This window comes from Bubalus bubalis, chromosome 4, assembly GCF_019923935.1.
Source record: "Bubalus bubalis isolate 160015118507 breed Murrah chromosome 4, NDDB_SH_1, whole genome shotgun sequence".
Lineage (NCBI taxonomy): Eukaryota > Metazoa > Chordata > Mammalia > Artiodactyla > Bovidae > Bubalus > Bubalus bubalis.
The window spans coordinates 20,925,763-20,940,626 of NC_059160.1; the positions used below are offsets into that span (position 1 = coordinate 20,925,763).

The 14,864-nt window shown below is 42.5% G+C and overlaps 1 protein-coding gene across 2 annotated transcripts in view; it reads right to left on the reverse strand.

The window, feature by feature from the left end:
• The window catches only part of STYK1 (serine/threonine/tyrosine kinase 1), a 56,801-nt gene that overhangs the window by 22,183 nt on the left and 19,754 nt on the right, over positions 1–14,864 (reverse strand). Inside the window, exons 1-2 of one of the 2 annotated variants that reach the window (XM_006076420.4) lie at positions 8,724–9,211; positions 24–120 (exon numbers count right to left, since the gene is read on the reverse strand). In XM_006076420.4, the coding sequence (XP_006076482.4) occupies positions 24–87 (64 nt within the window). In that variant the 5' untranslated portion in view covers positions 88–120; positions 8,724–9,211. Of the gene's footprint in view, positions 1–23; positions 121–8,723; positions 9,212–14,864 lie in introns of those variants that run through there. The other variant, XM_006076418.4, reaches the window with a different exon arrangement.

A 14,864-nucleotide genomic window follows, 5' to 3' on the forward strand; every position in this document is an offset into this window, starting at 1 on the left:
ATCTCTGTATCACCTGTACTTACTACACAGCTTGTCACTGAGACTGCATTCCAACAGCATCCGCATCACGCCCCTCTCATTTCCCATCACAACGCAGTGGTCCACTCCAGCGCTTGACCCCTTGAGGATGCACAGAGCACCACTGAGAATGATTCCCAAGGCTTGAGTTGTTTTGACAAAAATAAAATGGAGCACACACAGAACTTTAAAACACCTCTCCAGATCACTGGTTATTAAGTATCTGGCTACCTGGAACTCTCTGAGCCACCAATTCATCTCTATCTATCTATCTGATATTCGAACAGGAAGAAATTGTTTCTTCCTGCCGTTTTCATTTTATACAGCTAATTCAGCCTTGATCTGGTCTGATCGTTTCATGCCGTTGTTTCTCAAATTATTTTAAAGGCTCCCCTCCTGCCCTAGACTCCTGCTCTGATGGTCAAGTTCACAAATGATATAAAATTGTGGTTCATGGGAACAGATGTGGGAAAGATTTATCTCCCTAGCAGTCCTTAAGCAGGTCTGATTTTCTTTTTCTGTGTATCCCCTAATTTTTTAAACAAAACACTTAATTTCATTTTTATACAAACCTAATTCACACCATGAACAAATAGTTGGTGGATTTCAAGAGAGATGAGTTATACACTTGCTTTCCTTCTCTGACATAACCGCCCCCCCCGCCCCCCGCACTGCATTCACACTACTAACGAGCAGATAGCAGCTATGAATAAAACTATTTAGTTTTGCAGCTCTCAAAGCTTCCTCTGTTCTTCATATAAAGATAGACACAGACACTCATTCTTACCAGGGTATGGGTTAAAGAAAGTGTCAGTGCTAAGCTCTCTTCTTTTTTTTTTTTAAAACAAAAAGTAAATATATTCATGATTCAAAAATAAAACTACAAAATGGTATACCATGAAAATATTTTTTCTACCCCGTCCTTCTCCATCTATCCAGTTCCCAATTCCCCTTCAAGTAGTATATAGTTACCGGTGTCTTGTTAACCTGGCCAGAGATTCTTTTTATGGTTATACTCTACACAGTCAGCATATGCTGCGTTTAGTCACTTAGTCATTTCCAACTCTTGGTGACTCCATGTATTATAGCCTGCCAGGCTCCTCTGTTCAAGAAGATTCTCCGGGCAAGAATACTGGAGTGGGTTGCCATGTCCTCCTCCAGATCTAATTCCATATTATCAGCACATATTTCCAAAAACCCAGTTCTTTCTTTCTGAAGAGAACTGGTGGTTACCACTCTTCCATATATGTAAAAACTTAATTTTGCCCTTGGTTAACATAATTCTGTGGCCAGCAAAGCCAACATCTTTAATTCTGATTGGTCTGAAACAAATATGGTGATTTCCCACTGCCTAGGTTAACTCTAAACAGGTGACCTAGTTCTGTAAAGATTTAATCACAAGGTAAAATTTAGAAAATCAGAATTGTAGCTTATATGATATTATACTATATTGTACAGTATGACATAAGTCATCTTATGCTCCCTTCTGTTACATCACATATTTTGCTTTATTATTGATACTGCTTGCATATGTGCTAATTCACTTCAGTTGTGTCTGACTCTGTGGCACCCTATGGACAGAAGCCCTGCAGGCTCTCTTCTGTCCATGGGATTCTCCAGGCAAGAATACTGCAGTGGGTTGCCATGCCCTCCTCCAGTGGATCTTCCCGACCCAGGGATCGAACCCACTTCTCTTACATCTCCTGCATTAGCAGGTGGGTTCTTTACCTCTAGTGCCACCTAGGAAGCCCTATTATTGATACTAATAACCACTAATATCTTATCGAGGCAGAGTGTCTCAGTTCTGGAAACAAATATGCAAAGAAACCTCCCAGCCATTTGAATCTTCTTTTCACTCTTCCTGGAGCTCCATGAGTTTGTCTGAGGGAATGAAAATTAAACAATTTCCTTACAACTCAGAAGACAGACAGGTGTGTGACTGGTTGACAGAAGCCTAAGTCAACAGAGGAATAGCTAGGAGGAACATCCCAGAGAGAAAAGGAAAGTTTGATTGTCTTATCCGTGGGTTTGCACATAGTGAGGGATCTATGAAGTTAATGAATTGTAAGATAGCAAAGTACCTCTGATCTAGTTTGTGAGGCAAAAAGGCAAGGTGAGAGTTCCCACAATTCCACAAGACCACATGAAAGGGAAAACACTCTGTAAGAAACAGCAAGCCTTGAAAAAGGGTGGAGAGAACAAGGTCCTAAAAATAAAACGTTAGCTCAGCCAGGACAATCAAACATAATTTGAAAACGTCATTCTGATTCTTATTTTCCTTTCCACTTACTTCCTTTTCAGTGCATTATCAGAGGTAATTATTTTTATTCAGGGAGCAGCCAGTTAAACGAGTTTGACTCTGGGAAGTCAGTCCTGTGAGTACCTCTCTTACCACACACAGGAGAAAGAAAGGGGCAGGTGACAGCTCCAGCTCGTGAGCTCTGCCCAGAAACCAAACTACACACCCACTGACACATACTTGAGCACAAAACAAAGTCCTGTGTATGTGTCCCCACATAGAGTTGCTCAGGGTGGAAACCCCCAATGACAACACATAGCCACGCACACCTATGTCCAAAGACCCAAGTCCATGCTCATACCCTTTCACTTAGACATCACACTTATACAGAGCATTCACCTTTGGATGCAATGTAACCTTCTATTTCATTTCCAGAGCAAGGTTCTCACAATCAGTTTTATTTGATCAGCCCTTTGTGGGCTTCCCTGGTGGCTCAGAGGTTAAAGCGTCTGCCTGCAATGTGGGAGACCTGGGTTCATTCCCTGGGTCAGGAAGATCCCCTGGAGAAGGAAATGGCAACCCACTCAAGTATTCTTGCCTGGAGAATCCCTTGGACAGAGAAGCCTGGCGGGCTATAGTTGATGGGGTCGCAAGGAGCTGGACACAACTGAGTGACTTAGTCCAGCACACACAGCACAGAATTTAAAGACACAGCTTAATAACAGGTAGCAATCCGATGAAATTGGACACTGGAGCAAGAAGATAAACCTATATTCTGTTGTTGTTTAGTCCCTAAGTCATGTCTGACTCTTTGAGACCCCATGGACTGTAGCCCACCAGGCTCCTCTTTCCATGGGAATTTCCCAGGCAAGAATACTGGAGTGGTTTGCCATTTCCTTCTCCAGAGGATCATCCTCACCCAGGGATTGAACCTGCATCTCCTTCATTGGCAGGCAGATACTTTACCACTAAGCTATCATGAAAGTCCAATAGGATATATAGAGAAAGATATATATACATACATATATGTATATATATTAGATCATGGGAAAGAACACCTGCTTGGATTCCCTTCAGTGACTCCCTTCAGTTACCTTCTACTTAAAGGACTATTCATTTTGCTGCAACTGGTGAAATTTCATTCTTTTTAATGGCTGAGTAATTATTTTATTGAAGATATACAAGCATGCGTTTCTGCAAATAAAGTACCCTTGTTTCACTTGAGACTTGGGTCCCCCGCGTCCTTCTTTTCATCAACTCCAGTCCCCAGGTCCAGGTCTGTAAAGACCATAACAAAATAGGAATTGGCTCACAAGGCTATGGAGGCTGAGCAGTCCTACAATCTGCCACCTGCAAGTTGAAAACCAGGAAATCTGAGACCGTAATTCAACCTGAAGCTGGAGGCCAGGAAACAGGGGTTACAGGGTCTGAACTCCAGATTCTCCTTATGCCAACATCGCATGGTCTTAATCACTGAAGCTTTGTAGTATGTTTTAAAATAATTAAGTTGTGGGGATTCCCTGGTGGTCCAGTAGTTAAGACTCAGCATTTCACTGCCAAGGGTCTGGATTCAATCCCTAGTCAGGGAACTAAGATCCTATAAGCTGCTCAGTGTGGCCTCCCCTCAAAAAAAATTCAAATTATTAACTGAGTCCTACAGCTTTGTTCTCTTTTTGAAGATTGTTCTGGATACTTTCAATCCCTTGTGTTCCTTTTTAAATGAATTTTAGAATCAACCTGACCATCCCTAAAAAAAGTCCATCTGGAATTTTTGCAGAGACTACATTGACTGTCTATCAACTTGGGAAGATTGTCGTCTTAACAATATTAAGTCTTCCTACTTCCTATGGGATGTCTTTCCATTTATTCTGTTCTTGCTTCATTCCTCTCAATGATATTTTGGAATTTTCAGTGCATCAGTCTCATTTGCTGTCAATAGCATTTACAGTTCCGTGGCCTTGAGAGGATAATTAGAATCTGGGTATGATTGGGAGATACCACTGAATGTTCTGTCTCTGAGAAAATCAGTTCTAGAACAGGTTGGACAGACAATACATGCCTCCTAGAGGCTGGCCAGACATGCCATATACAAGATAACAGAAGTCCACTACTGATCTTCCTCATATCTGGATAATTACACAGACTGTAGAGCACCACTCTCTGTGGCTCTCAATGTTACAACCCAGTTTCTTTTTTTTTTTTTTTGACTGTCCTGAGTTGGTGTAAATTTCTTAGGATGCCATGAATTGGTGGGACTAGAGAGGGTATCCAAAGAATCACAGCTCTAAATTCCTACCAAAAGGGACTTAAGACCACCTTCCAATGCAGGGGGTGCAGGTTTGTTCCCTGGTCAGAGAGCTAGATCCCATATGCCACAACTAAGTTTGCTTGCCACAACTAAAGGTTCCATGTGTCACAACTTGGTGACATTGGTGAAGACCTGGTGAAGCCAAATAAACAAACAAATATTTTTTAAATGAATAAATAAATTGCTTTCCAGATGTTTGTACAATAAGCTCTTTCCAATGATTACACTTTGGCCAGAGAAATCTATACTATACCAAATAAATGTATATAATTTTTAAAGAATGCACACCTGGTATACTCATATATCCATGAAAGCCTACAGGAAACCTTACCACATAGAGCCTACCAAAGCACTCAGATCATAAAATTCTTATATTCACTTGTAACAATAATATTTCTCTCTACATCATTTTTGTCTCCACCATTCTCTCTGAATACTAATATATAAATTCCCTGGTGGTTCAGTGGTAAAGAATCTGCTTGCCAGTGCAAGAGATGCAGGTTCGATCCCAGGGTTGGGAAGATCCCATGAAGAAAGAAATGGCAACACATTCCAGTATTCTTGCCTGGAGAATCCCATGGACAGAGGAGCCTGGTGGGCTATAGTCCATGGGGCCACAAAGAGTGAGACATGACTTAGCCACTAAACAATATTCAATGATCACCTGACCGCTTGCCCATTCTGTGTCAAGCTAAGAAGAGGTATAGCTGGATGCCAAAACCTCCTGGGATGACCCTTCCTATGGGTCCAATTCTAACCCACCTGACTATTCGAAGAATGTTCTAAATCTGTGACCAAACTCTGTCTCCTTCAACTATATCTCACTATGTTAAAAGAAAAATGTTGGCTACTGCTTCATCTCTTAATCAGACTGTAAAATCCTTAAGGGATATAAAACACTCCTGTATGCCTTATGCTTTCATGCCATTGCCTCTCAAATTATTTTTAAAGGCTCCCCTCCCATCCACAACTCCAGCTCCAGGGCTCTAGTAATGTTGACAGCTCCCATCTGAACAACAGTGGTCAGTGGTTTATGGGGGGAAACTCTACCTCCCCTACAGTCCTTGAAAGTGAAAGTGTTAGTCACTCGGTTGTGTCCGACTCTTTGTGACCCCATGGACTGTAGCCTGCCACCCTCCACTGTCCATGGAATTCTCCAGGCATGAATACTGTAGTAGGTTAAGCTGGTCTAGTTTTCTTTGACTGTTTCTCATTTCTTTTCTAAACAAAACATTTAATTTCATTTTTTAATATTTATTTATTTATTTGGCTGCTCCAGGTTTTAGTTGTGGCACTCAGGATCTTTAGTTGTGGCATGTGGGATCTAGTTCCCTGACCAGGGATCAAACCTGGACCCCCTGCACTGGGAATGCTGAGTCTTAGCCACTGGACCACCAGGGAAATCCCTAACTTCATTTTTTTTTTTTTTTTCCTAACTTCATTTTTATACAAAGTAATTCAGACAATGAATAAAGAGCTGGAAGACTTCAAGCTCTTTCTTCAGTGCCATGTATTGCTAAATGCAGGAATCAAGGGTCCAGCGAGGCTGTGAAACTGTTAATTCTGATAACTGTATTTGAAGATTGGAAAATATGTACATAGCCTGCCCACAGTTTATACATGCCTATGGTGCCAAATCTCCCAGGCAGGGCTCTAATCAAAACAACATTACTGCATTTGTGGTTATCCTTCCTTGTTTTTTCTCTTTTCATTTACTTCTGACCTTCTATTAGCATATTAAAAAGTGTAGTTTGGGACTTCCCTGGGGGTCCAGTGGTTAAGAATCCACCTTCCGCCATGGGGGGTGGGAAGCGGGGTAGGGAAGGAGCTTCCCTCATGGCTCAGTGATAAAGCACCTGCCTGCCAATGCAGGAGACACTGGTTTGATCCTATAGGCCTCAGAGCCACTAAGCCTGTGTGCATAATGATGGAGCCTGTCCTCTACAGCCAGGAGCTGCAGCTACTGAGCCCGCACACCTACAGCCTGTGCTCTGCAACAAGAGAAGCCACCACAGTGAGAAAGAAGCCCACACACCACAACCAAGGAGTAGCCCCTACTTGCTGCAATGAGAGAAAAGCCTGCATAGCCCAAAGACCCAACACAGTCAAAAATACATAAATCACTTAAATTATTTTTTAAAAAATCTATCTTCTAATGCAGAGGACACCAGTTTGATCCCTGGTCTGGGAACTAAGATCCCATATGCTGTGTGAAATGGCCAAAAAAAAAAAAAAAAAATTTCCCCCCTTGAAGGGAAAAACTTTCCCTCCTCTAAAAGGGAGGAATAGCGCTATGAAGAAGGAGATACAAATAGGAAGAGAATGAGAGTAAAATGGGAAGTGAAATCCACCCCAAATGTTTGCAGGACTATAGAGACCATAAAAGTTAATAATCACAACTGATATTGAACTAAACATTCATATTAATTCTCCCAACGCATACATACTTACAATCCAAGTGCAATGCATATCTGTTTTATTACACGCAGAGACAGTTTATTTGCAACAATAACACAACTCTCACTGGTGACATTTCTGTTCAGTTCGTACAGTAATGTCACAGATACAATCAGCAATTCACTCATGAATGTCCAGAAGAAACTCTTCTTACCAAAATACATCTACGAATAGAACTTTAAAAATTCAACACATGCTCCTGTACTCTGTCTACCTACATGTTGTGAGAAATTCCTTAACAGACTGTATAACACCTGGTTCCACCTCATAAGGGGTTAAATCTGTTATGCCAGCCTCGCCCTCAAGCTTACCACCCACATTTCAACACAAGTGGTTCTGCCAATCACATTCTTTCCATACAGACAAGTGACCTGTGGCCTATAGACAAGTGACCGCACTGAGTTAAGGGTGTTATTAACAGCTGTGGGCTATGGGGCAGAAGATGTATGTGCAGGCTAAGTCACTTCGGTTGTATCAGACTCTTTGTGAGCCTATGGACTATAGCCCACCCGGCTCCTCTATCCATGGGATTTCCTTGGAAAGAATACTGGAGTGGGTTGCCCTGCCCTCCTCCAGATGATCCTCCCAACCCAGAGATAGAACTCAATCTCTTTCTCTTGCACTGGCAGATGAGTTCTTTACTAATAGTGCCACCTGTGAAGGCAAGGGGCAGAAGACAAAAAGATCCAAAGTGAGGAAGATAAAATATATGGAGATGACACCCTGAGATGGGGACCATCTGCCTTCTGGTTCAGTCGTTCAGCCTTCCCGTCTCTTCCGCATCACCCTCACCCCAAGCTTTCTAGCCAAAAACAATTCACTTAATAAATAGAGTGACCATGTTAAGTTGAAATCAAGACAGAAGAGAACTGCTCAAATCTAGAGGATTCCAGAGTTACTTTATCTTACTGCTTACTTTAACTGAGCAGTCAGTCCTTCCTGTTTTCAGGGCCAATCAGCATACTGATGAAGTACAAAGTGCATGTATCACGCTGGGCACTTTCACACTAGGAGGAAACTGAGGTTCAGAGAGATTAAGTTCGGAATTAGCCTGGGTTGAAAACGAAAAAGAGCAAGTAAGTAAACTTCCAAGAAAGGTTTCATACGTAGTTTTTTTTTGTTTTGTTGTTTTCCTTTTGGCCATCCTGCTCGCAGGATCTTAGTTCCCAGACCAAGGATGGAACCCGCACTCCCTCAGCAGTGAAAGCACAGAGTCCTAACCACTGGACCACCAGGAAATTCCCCAGGCCCCAACCCTTTACTACAAACCCAGTGTTCTTTAACCTGCTTCGTGACATGTATGTCCTTGTCACTCAAATGGACAAGGCACATAGTATCACAAAGGAGTTATGTCAAAATCCAAAGCAATCACGTAAACCACAAAGCTGAAACTAAACTTCACCAACAAATACACCGTAAGTTGGAAAGAATGTGTGAGCAGAAGCTGCCTCTGTGTTCTTCCCTGTTACCTAGGAGCATGTGTATATGTCTGTCTTCAGAATGCATTTGGAAATAAATATAAATCAGAATTTGCTTCCTCAGTCCAAGCAATTTCCCAGGCAAGAGTACTGGAGTGGGTTGCCATTTCCTTCTCTAGGGGATCTTCCCAACCCAGGGATCAAATCCAGGTCTCTTGCATTGCAGGCAGATTCTTTGCCATCTGAGTCTCCAGGGAAGCCCAAATTTGCTTCCAGTACTCACCAAATGATGGAATCCAGAATCACTTGCTTTGTTTGTTCATTTTCCTGGATCTGAGCCCAAGCCTATTTCTGTCTTCCGTTTTAGGGAGAAGGACCTGAATTCAGACTTCCACTGTGAGCTCCGGATGGGTTGGGGTAGGGAGTCAGGAAGGGACCAGAACCCCGAGGGGACAGAGCACACAAATCATTCAAGACTTCAAGACGCCCTGCCAGGTATCAGAGCGCCTCAGGCTCCATCACTCTCCTGACGCCTGCTCCGGAGCGGACGAACGGACAGAAGAGCTCACTGAGCGGCGGCTCTCTTTAAGCCCAGAGACCTGCACAGATAACCCGCCCCTCTGCCCAGTGATATCTCCTGGTGATGAAGTGGAGAGCAGAGGAGTTACCAGCACATCATTCACCCTCCGGTTCTTCTCAGATAGGAAGGATGGTGACTCTTCTGATCTTCACCCTCCTCCTAGAGACCTGGGGCTTGAAATGCCCTTTGAACCGTAAAAAAAAAAAAAAAAAAAAAAGAGGCTCCGTCGTGCTGCCTGAAAGTCCTGACCACATTCAAACAAATTCTTTCGACAGTAAGAGCGTTATCAGCTTTTCTTGCTTCCTTTAAGTCAGGACTTTACATCTCTTTGGGAATTCCTGAAATACATGTTCTAAGCTTTATCTTGGCTCCTCCTGAAACCTCGCTCCATAGGGGAAGAACTGGAATCCAAGATAGGGAGCCCTGGGACATCTAGGGAAATCAAATGGCATCAGATTTAAAATATCATTACCAACATGAACACATTTTATGTCCTTTCAAGTGTTATATAAATTCAAGAGGTTTTTATTATAATTATCATTTTACTTATGACATTCCTGATTTCATAACCCTCCATCTACTATATGCAAACCTCAAAAGCCCAAAAATAATATATCTTAAAATATATGCTGGCTATTTTCTCTTCCTGGGATTACTGTTGTTGTTCGGATGCTAAATCATGCCCTGCTCTTTGAGATCCCATGGACTATAGCCCGCCAGTTTCCTCTGTCTATGGGATTCCCCAGGCAAGAATACTGGAGTGAGTTGCCTTCTCCAGGGGATCTTCCTGAGCCAGGGGTTGAACCAGCATTTTCTGCACTGCAGGCAGATTCTTTAATGCTGCACCCCAAGCACAGAATAAGGGTTACTAACAAGAAAGAAAAGCCAAGAACACACAACCACCGCCTGTTCTCAGCACAGAGCTGCCTCTGACCCATCCGTGTTCACTTTTTCCTACCTGATGGACACACCAAAGAAGCCCGTACCTGCTGTTGCGGGCTTGTTTCACACGCCTGGCTTCCACCGCTGTCAGTCACACTGCATTTCCAAGGACCAGTCCCCACTTAGCTGTTCACCCTGCTTGGTTTTTCCTTTTAAAAAAGGGGCTTCCGGGTGTCAACTACAAATTGGCACTTACCAAGAGCACTGCCAACGACTGAACAACAAAGGCATTTGCCATCTGCCTCTATGGAGATTGAAGCCCATGCTGCTATAGGTGTTGACCTTCAACAACCCCTGAGGGAGTTCAGGGTGGAGGGAGGCACTCTGTGCTCCAGGGACTCTGGTGTGACAGGTCTTTAGATAGTTGGATGCTTTTAGGAACAGATTTTATTATCTCAATCCTTGCATCTCCTCATATCTAGAAGTGAAGTGAAGTCGCTCAGTTGTGTCCAACTCTTTGTGACCACATGGACTGTAGCCTACCGGGCTCCTCGGTCCATGGGATTTTCCAGGCAAGAATACTGGAGTGGGTTGCCATTTCCTTCTCCAGGGGAACTTCCTGATCCAGGGATTGAACCCAGGTCTCCCACATTGTAGGCAGATGCTTTACCGTCTGAGCCACAAGGGAAGCCCTCATATCTAGAGAAGCACTAAATCCCTTCAGGGTGACATCAGATCCTCATGACTAACAAAAAACCTTTTGTAAAATGAGTGCTTCATGGTATTGAACTCCCCCTTCACCAAAACCTTATATATTTACTTTCTCCCACTGCCGCTTTGGAGCAGTCTCTCAGAGCTATCTGAGATGCTGCCTCCCAGGCTGCAGTCCTCATTTTACCCCAATAAAACTTAACTCAAAGCTCTCAAGTTGTGTATCTTTTTTTTTAGTCAACATGGAACTTTAAATATCTTTTAGCAGTTCCCCCCCCCACCCCAAGCAAGGAGATCTGTTTTGTTGTCCTGTCTTTCTAGCCCACAGCCCTCTGCAGAGAAAAAGGCAGAAAATAATGCAGTCTGCAAAAGATCGCAGAAACACACACACACACAAATACAGTTTCTCATTCTGTAATAAATGAGTCCCAGACCCAGGCAGGCACAATCAAGGAGTCAGCTCAGCTGCCTTGTAACCTAAATGCTGTGTCACACAGGGTGTGTCCTCCTAAGGACTCTAGATATAGAAGGGAATTTCAGGGAAACAATAATAAAGGCCTGGCAAGATGAAATAGGCACCTGTGGGAAAACATCACTGTCTCATCCTGCAAGGAAATCCAACCAGTCCATCCTAAAGGAAATCAGTCCTAAATATTCATTGGAAGGACTGATGCTGAAGCTGAAACTCCAATACTTTGGCCACCTGATGCAAAGAACTGACTCACTGGAAAAGACCCTGATGCTGGGAAAGATTGAAGGTGGCAGGAGAAGAGGACAACAGAGGATGAGATACTTGGATGGGGAGAGTCAGCACTGACCCTGGTGCTATGACTACAGAGGCAAAGGTTTCAATTTCTAGTTCTGTGTTAGTAGGTGATTCACTGAGCATATCACATGACCTTGTCATTCCTTCTCATCCTAATTTTGGGACCAGGACACCTGCTTCTCTCCTGGGGGCAGTAAAGAATTACAGACAGCAGGAGGAAATGAATGACACCAGAAAAGGGGCGGGCCAGCTAAGAAGTCCACATACCTAGTCTCTCCCCTTCAACTCTCTAATTCTGAAGGCTCGCTTGCAACTGCATCTTGCGACCTACATCATGGTAGCCCCACCAGTTTTCATTCCTGTCACTACCTCTGCCTGTAATTTCCTATGGGGTAATCAGAAGGGCTTCCCGGGTGGCTCCATGGTAAAGAATCCATCTGCTAATGCAGGAGACTTGAGTTTGATCCCTGGGTCGGGAAGATCCCCTGGAGACAGGAATGGCAACCCACTCCAGTATTCTTGCCTAAGAAATCCCATAGATTGAGGAACCTAGTGGGCCACAGTCGGAATTGCTTGCTGATGGCATTATGTTTTCTACCTGGGAGAAAGCTAAGTTGGAACTTTTGGAAACAATGTTAATATATCATCTCCATCCAACTGTGGCAAGTAGAAGGAACACAGGGACCAAGGTCAGGAACGCAGGTTAGATTTATCTCAATCTTCTAACGTCTTGGTTTTCTAATCTTTAATCTGAGATTATCATGAGCACTTACCTCAGAGGATTCTAGTGAGAATTAATGAGAATGTGAAAATGTTCTTCAAAGGAACAAACTGTGCCATTTGCAGAGACTAATATGGACCTAGAGACCGTCACACAAAGCCAAGTCAGAAAGAGAAAAATGGCATTGTTTATTAAAGCATATATGTGGAATCCAGAAAAACAGTACAGATGAACATATCTGCAAAGCAGAAATAGAGACATGGACATAGAGAACAAACGGACACCAGGCAGTGGGGGAAGGGCTGGGATGAATTGGGAAATTGAGACTGACTTCTATAAACTACTATGTATAAAATATACAACTAACATTAACTTATTGTACAGCACAGGGAACTCTACTCAGTGCTCTGCGGTGACCTAAATGGGAAGACAATCCAAAAAAAAGTGAGGGATATATGTATACCTCTAGCTGATTCACTTTGCTGTGCAGCAGAAAATAACACATTGTAAAGCAACTATACTCCAGTAAATATTATGGCAAAAACCACCACAATATTGTAAAGTAATTCGCCTCCAGTTAAAATTAAAAAAAAAAAAAAAAAACCTGATGCTAAAAAGGCAAGTAATAAAGCTTCTAAAGTTAAAAAAAAAAAAAAAGGTAATGTAATAGTTACACCTTCCTCTTCCAGCAAGAATTCATGTGTGTTTACTTTGTATACATAATTACTTTTGGATACATAATTACTTTTATATAATTATGTAAACAGAATTACTTTTTAGACCAAAGGTTTCAACTCAGTGTTCCTAAATAACACATTCTACCTGACAGTCTCTAACTCTAATTTTTACTGCCCCACCAGGATGATCTCAGGACAGTGTGGCTTTCCTTCAAAGCACTGGCATAAATGTGGATATATTCCATTTCCTCTAACACAGGCACCATATAATGAAAGTGCCGAATGACTTCCATAGTATTGCTCTTTCCTTCTCCAGGGGATCTTCCTAACCCAGGGATCTTCCCAACCCAGGAATCAAACTCAGGTCTCCTACATTTATCTCAGTCATGTCCGACTCTTTGCAACCCCGTGGTCCTCAGCACACCAGGCCTCCCTGTCCATCACCAACTTCTGAAGTTTACTCAAACTCATCTCCACTGAGTCGGTGATGCCATTCAACCATCTCTTCCTCTGTCATCCCCTTCTCCTCCTGCCTTCAATCTTTCCCAGCATCAGGGTCTTCCAATGAGTCAGTTCTTCACATCAGGTGGCCAAAGTATTGGAGTTTCAGCTTCAGCATCAGTCCTTCCAATGAACATTCAGGATTGATTTTCTTTAGGATGGACTGGTTGGATCTCCTTGCAGTCCAAGGGACTCTCAAGAGTCTTCTTCAACATCACAGTTCAAAAGCATCAGTTCTTCAGTGCTCAGTTTTCTTTATAGTCCAACTCTCACATCCATACATGACTACTGGAAAAAAACATAGTTTTGACTAGACAGACCTTTCTTGGCAGGATAATGGAGGATAGTTGTAAAATAAATTCAGTGAGCAAAAAATGCAGAACCACTGTGTGTGTTCACGAATGTGGGTGTGGATGAGGAAAGTACGTAGGTGTGTATTTTATTAAATAGCAGAGAACAACTCTACTGGCTTGTTATCTTAATATAGCCTCAGTGCAGCCCCACAGTGGCCCCACCTCAGCTGTGCTTCCCGCTCTGAACTTGCATGCATGAGAAAGGTGCTTTGTTTACAGATGTGTCTATGCTTGAAATCATTTATATCTTCCACAATAAAGGCCCAAAAGGCATACCCCTAGGCTTTGGCTACTTTTCAGTATTTTTATGACAAGTCTCAGAAGTATAGCCCAATGAATTTTGAAACCCAATATACCCATATTGTCGTTGGATATTTGCTCAGTCATGTCTAACTCTGCAACTCCATGAACTGTAGCTCACCAGGCTCCTCTGTCTGTGGGATTTCTCAGGCAGGAATACTGGAATGGGTTGCTAGTCCATACTCCAGGGAATCTTCCCAACCCAGGGATCGAAACCCTTTCTCCTGCATTGGCAGGCGTATTCTTTACCATTGAGCCACCAGGGAAACTCCAATATACCCGTTTCTGCCATTAATTAGCTGTGTTCTCTTGAGCAGTCTGATTTTTTTCATCTGTTAAACTGAGTTTATAGTATTATCTATCTCTAATAGTCACTGTAAGAATTAAGTGATACTTAGAACAATACCTAGCACATAACAAATAATATTTATTACTAATTATGCCTATAATAATTATAGAAATAAAATATTCCCAAAATAATTACTACTATTATTCTTCAAATTATGATATCTACAAATGATTTCTCCTTTTGGATAAGATTTTCATCCTAGGCAGTATTAATATAATGACATAATACCACAGTTAGAATACTTATATGTCTATGGATCAAGGGAATAAGAAAATTACTTACTGAAATTTAGATTTAATATGGGCTTCCTTGGTTTACAGAAGGGACTTCCCTGGTGGTCCAGTGGCTAAGACTCTGCACTTCCGATGCAGGATGTCTGGGTTCAGTCTCTAGTCAGGGAACTAGATCCACATGCCACAGCTAAGAGTTCACATGCTGCACCGGAGACCTGACACAGCCAAATAAATTAAAAATATCCTTATGGTAAATACTACCTAGGCTTCTACCACAATTTTCTCACCTTCCTTCTGAGAAGTACCTGCTTTTTATAAATGTTAAATTTTCAACTCTCCTGCTCTCTTTTA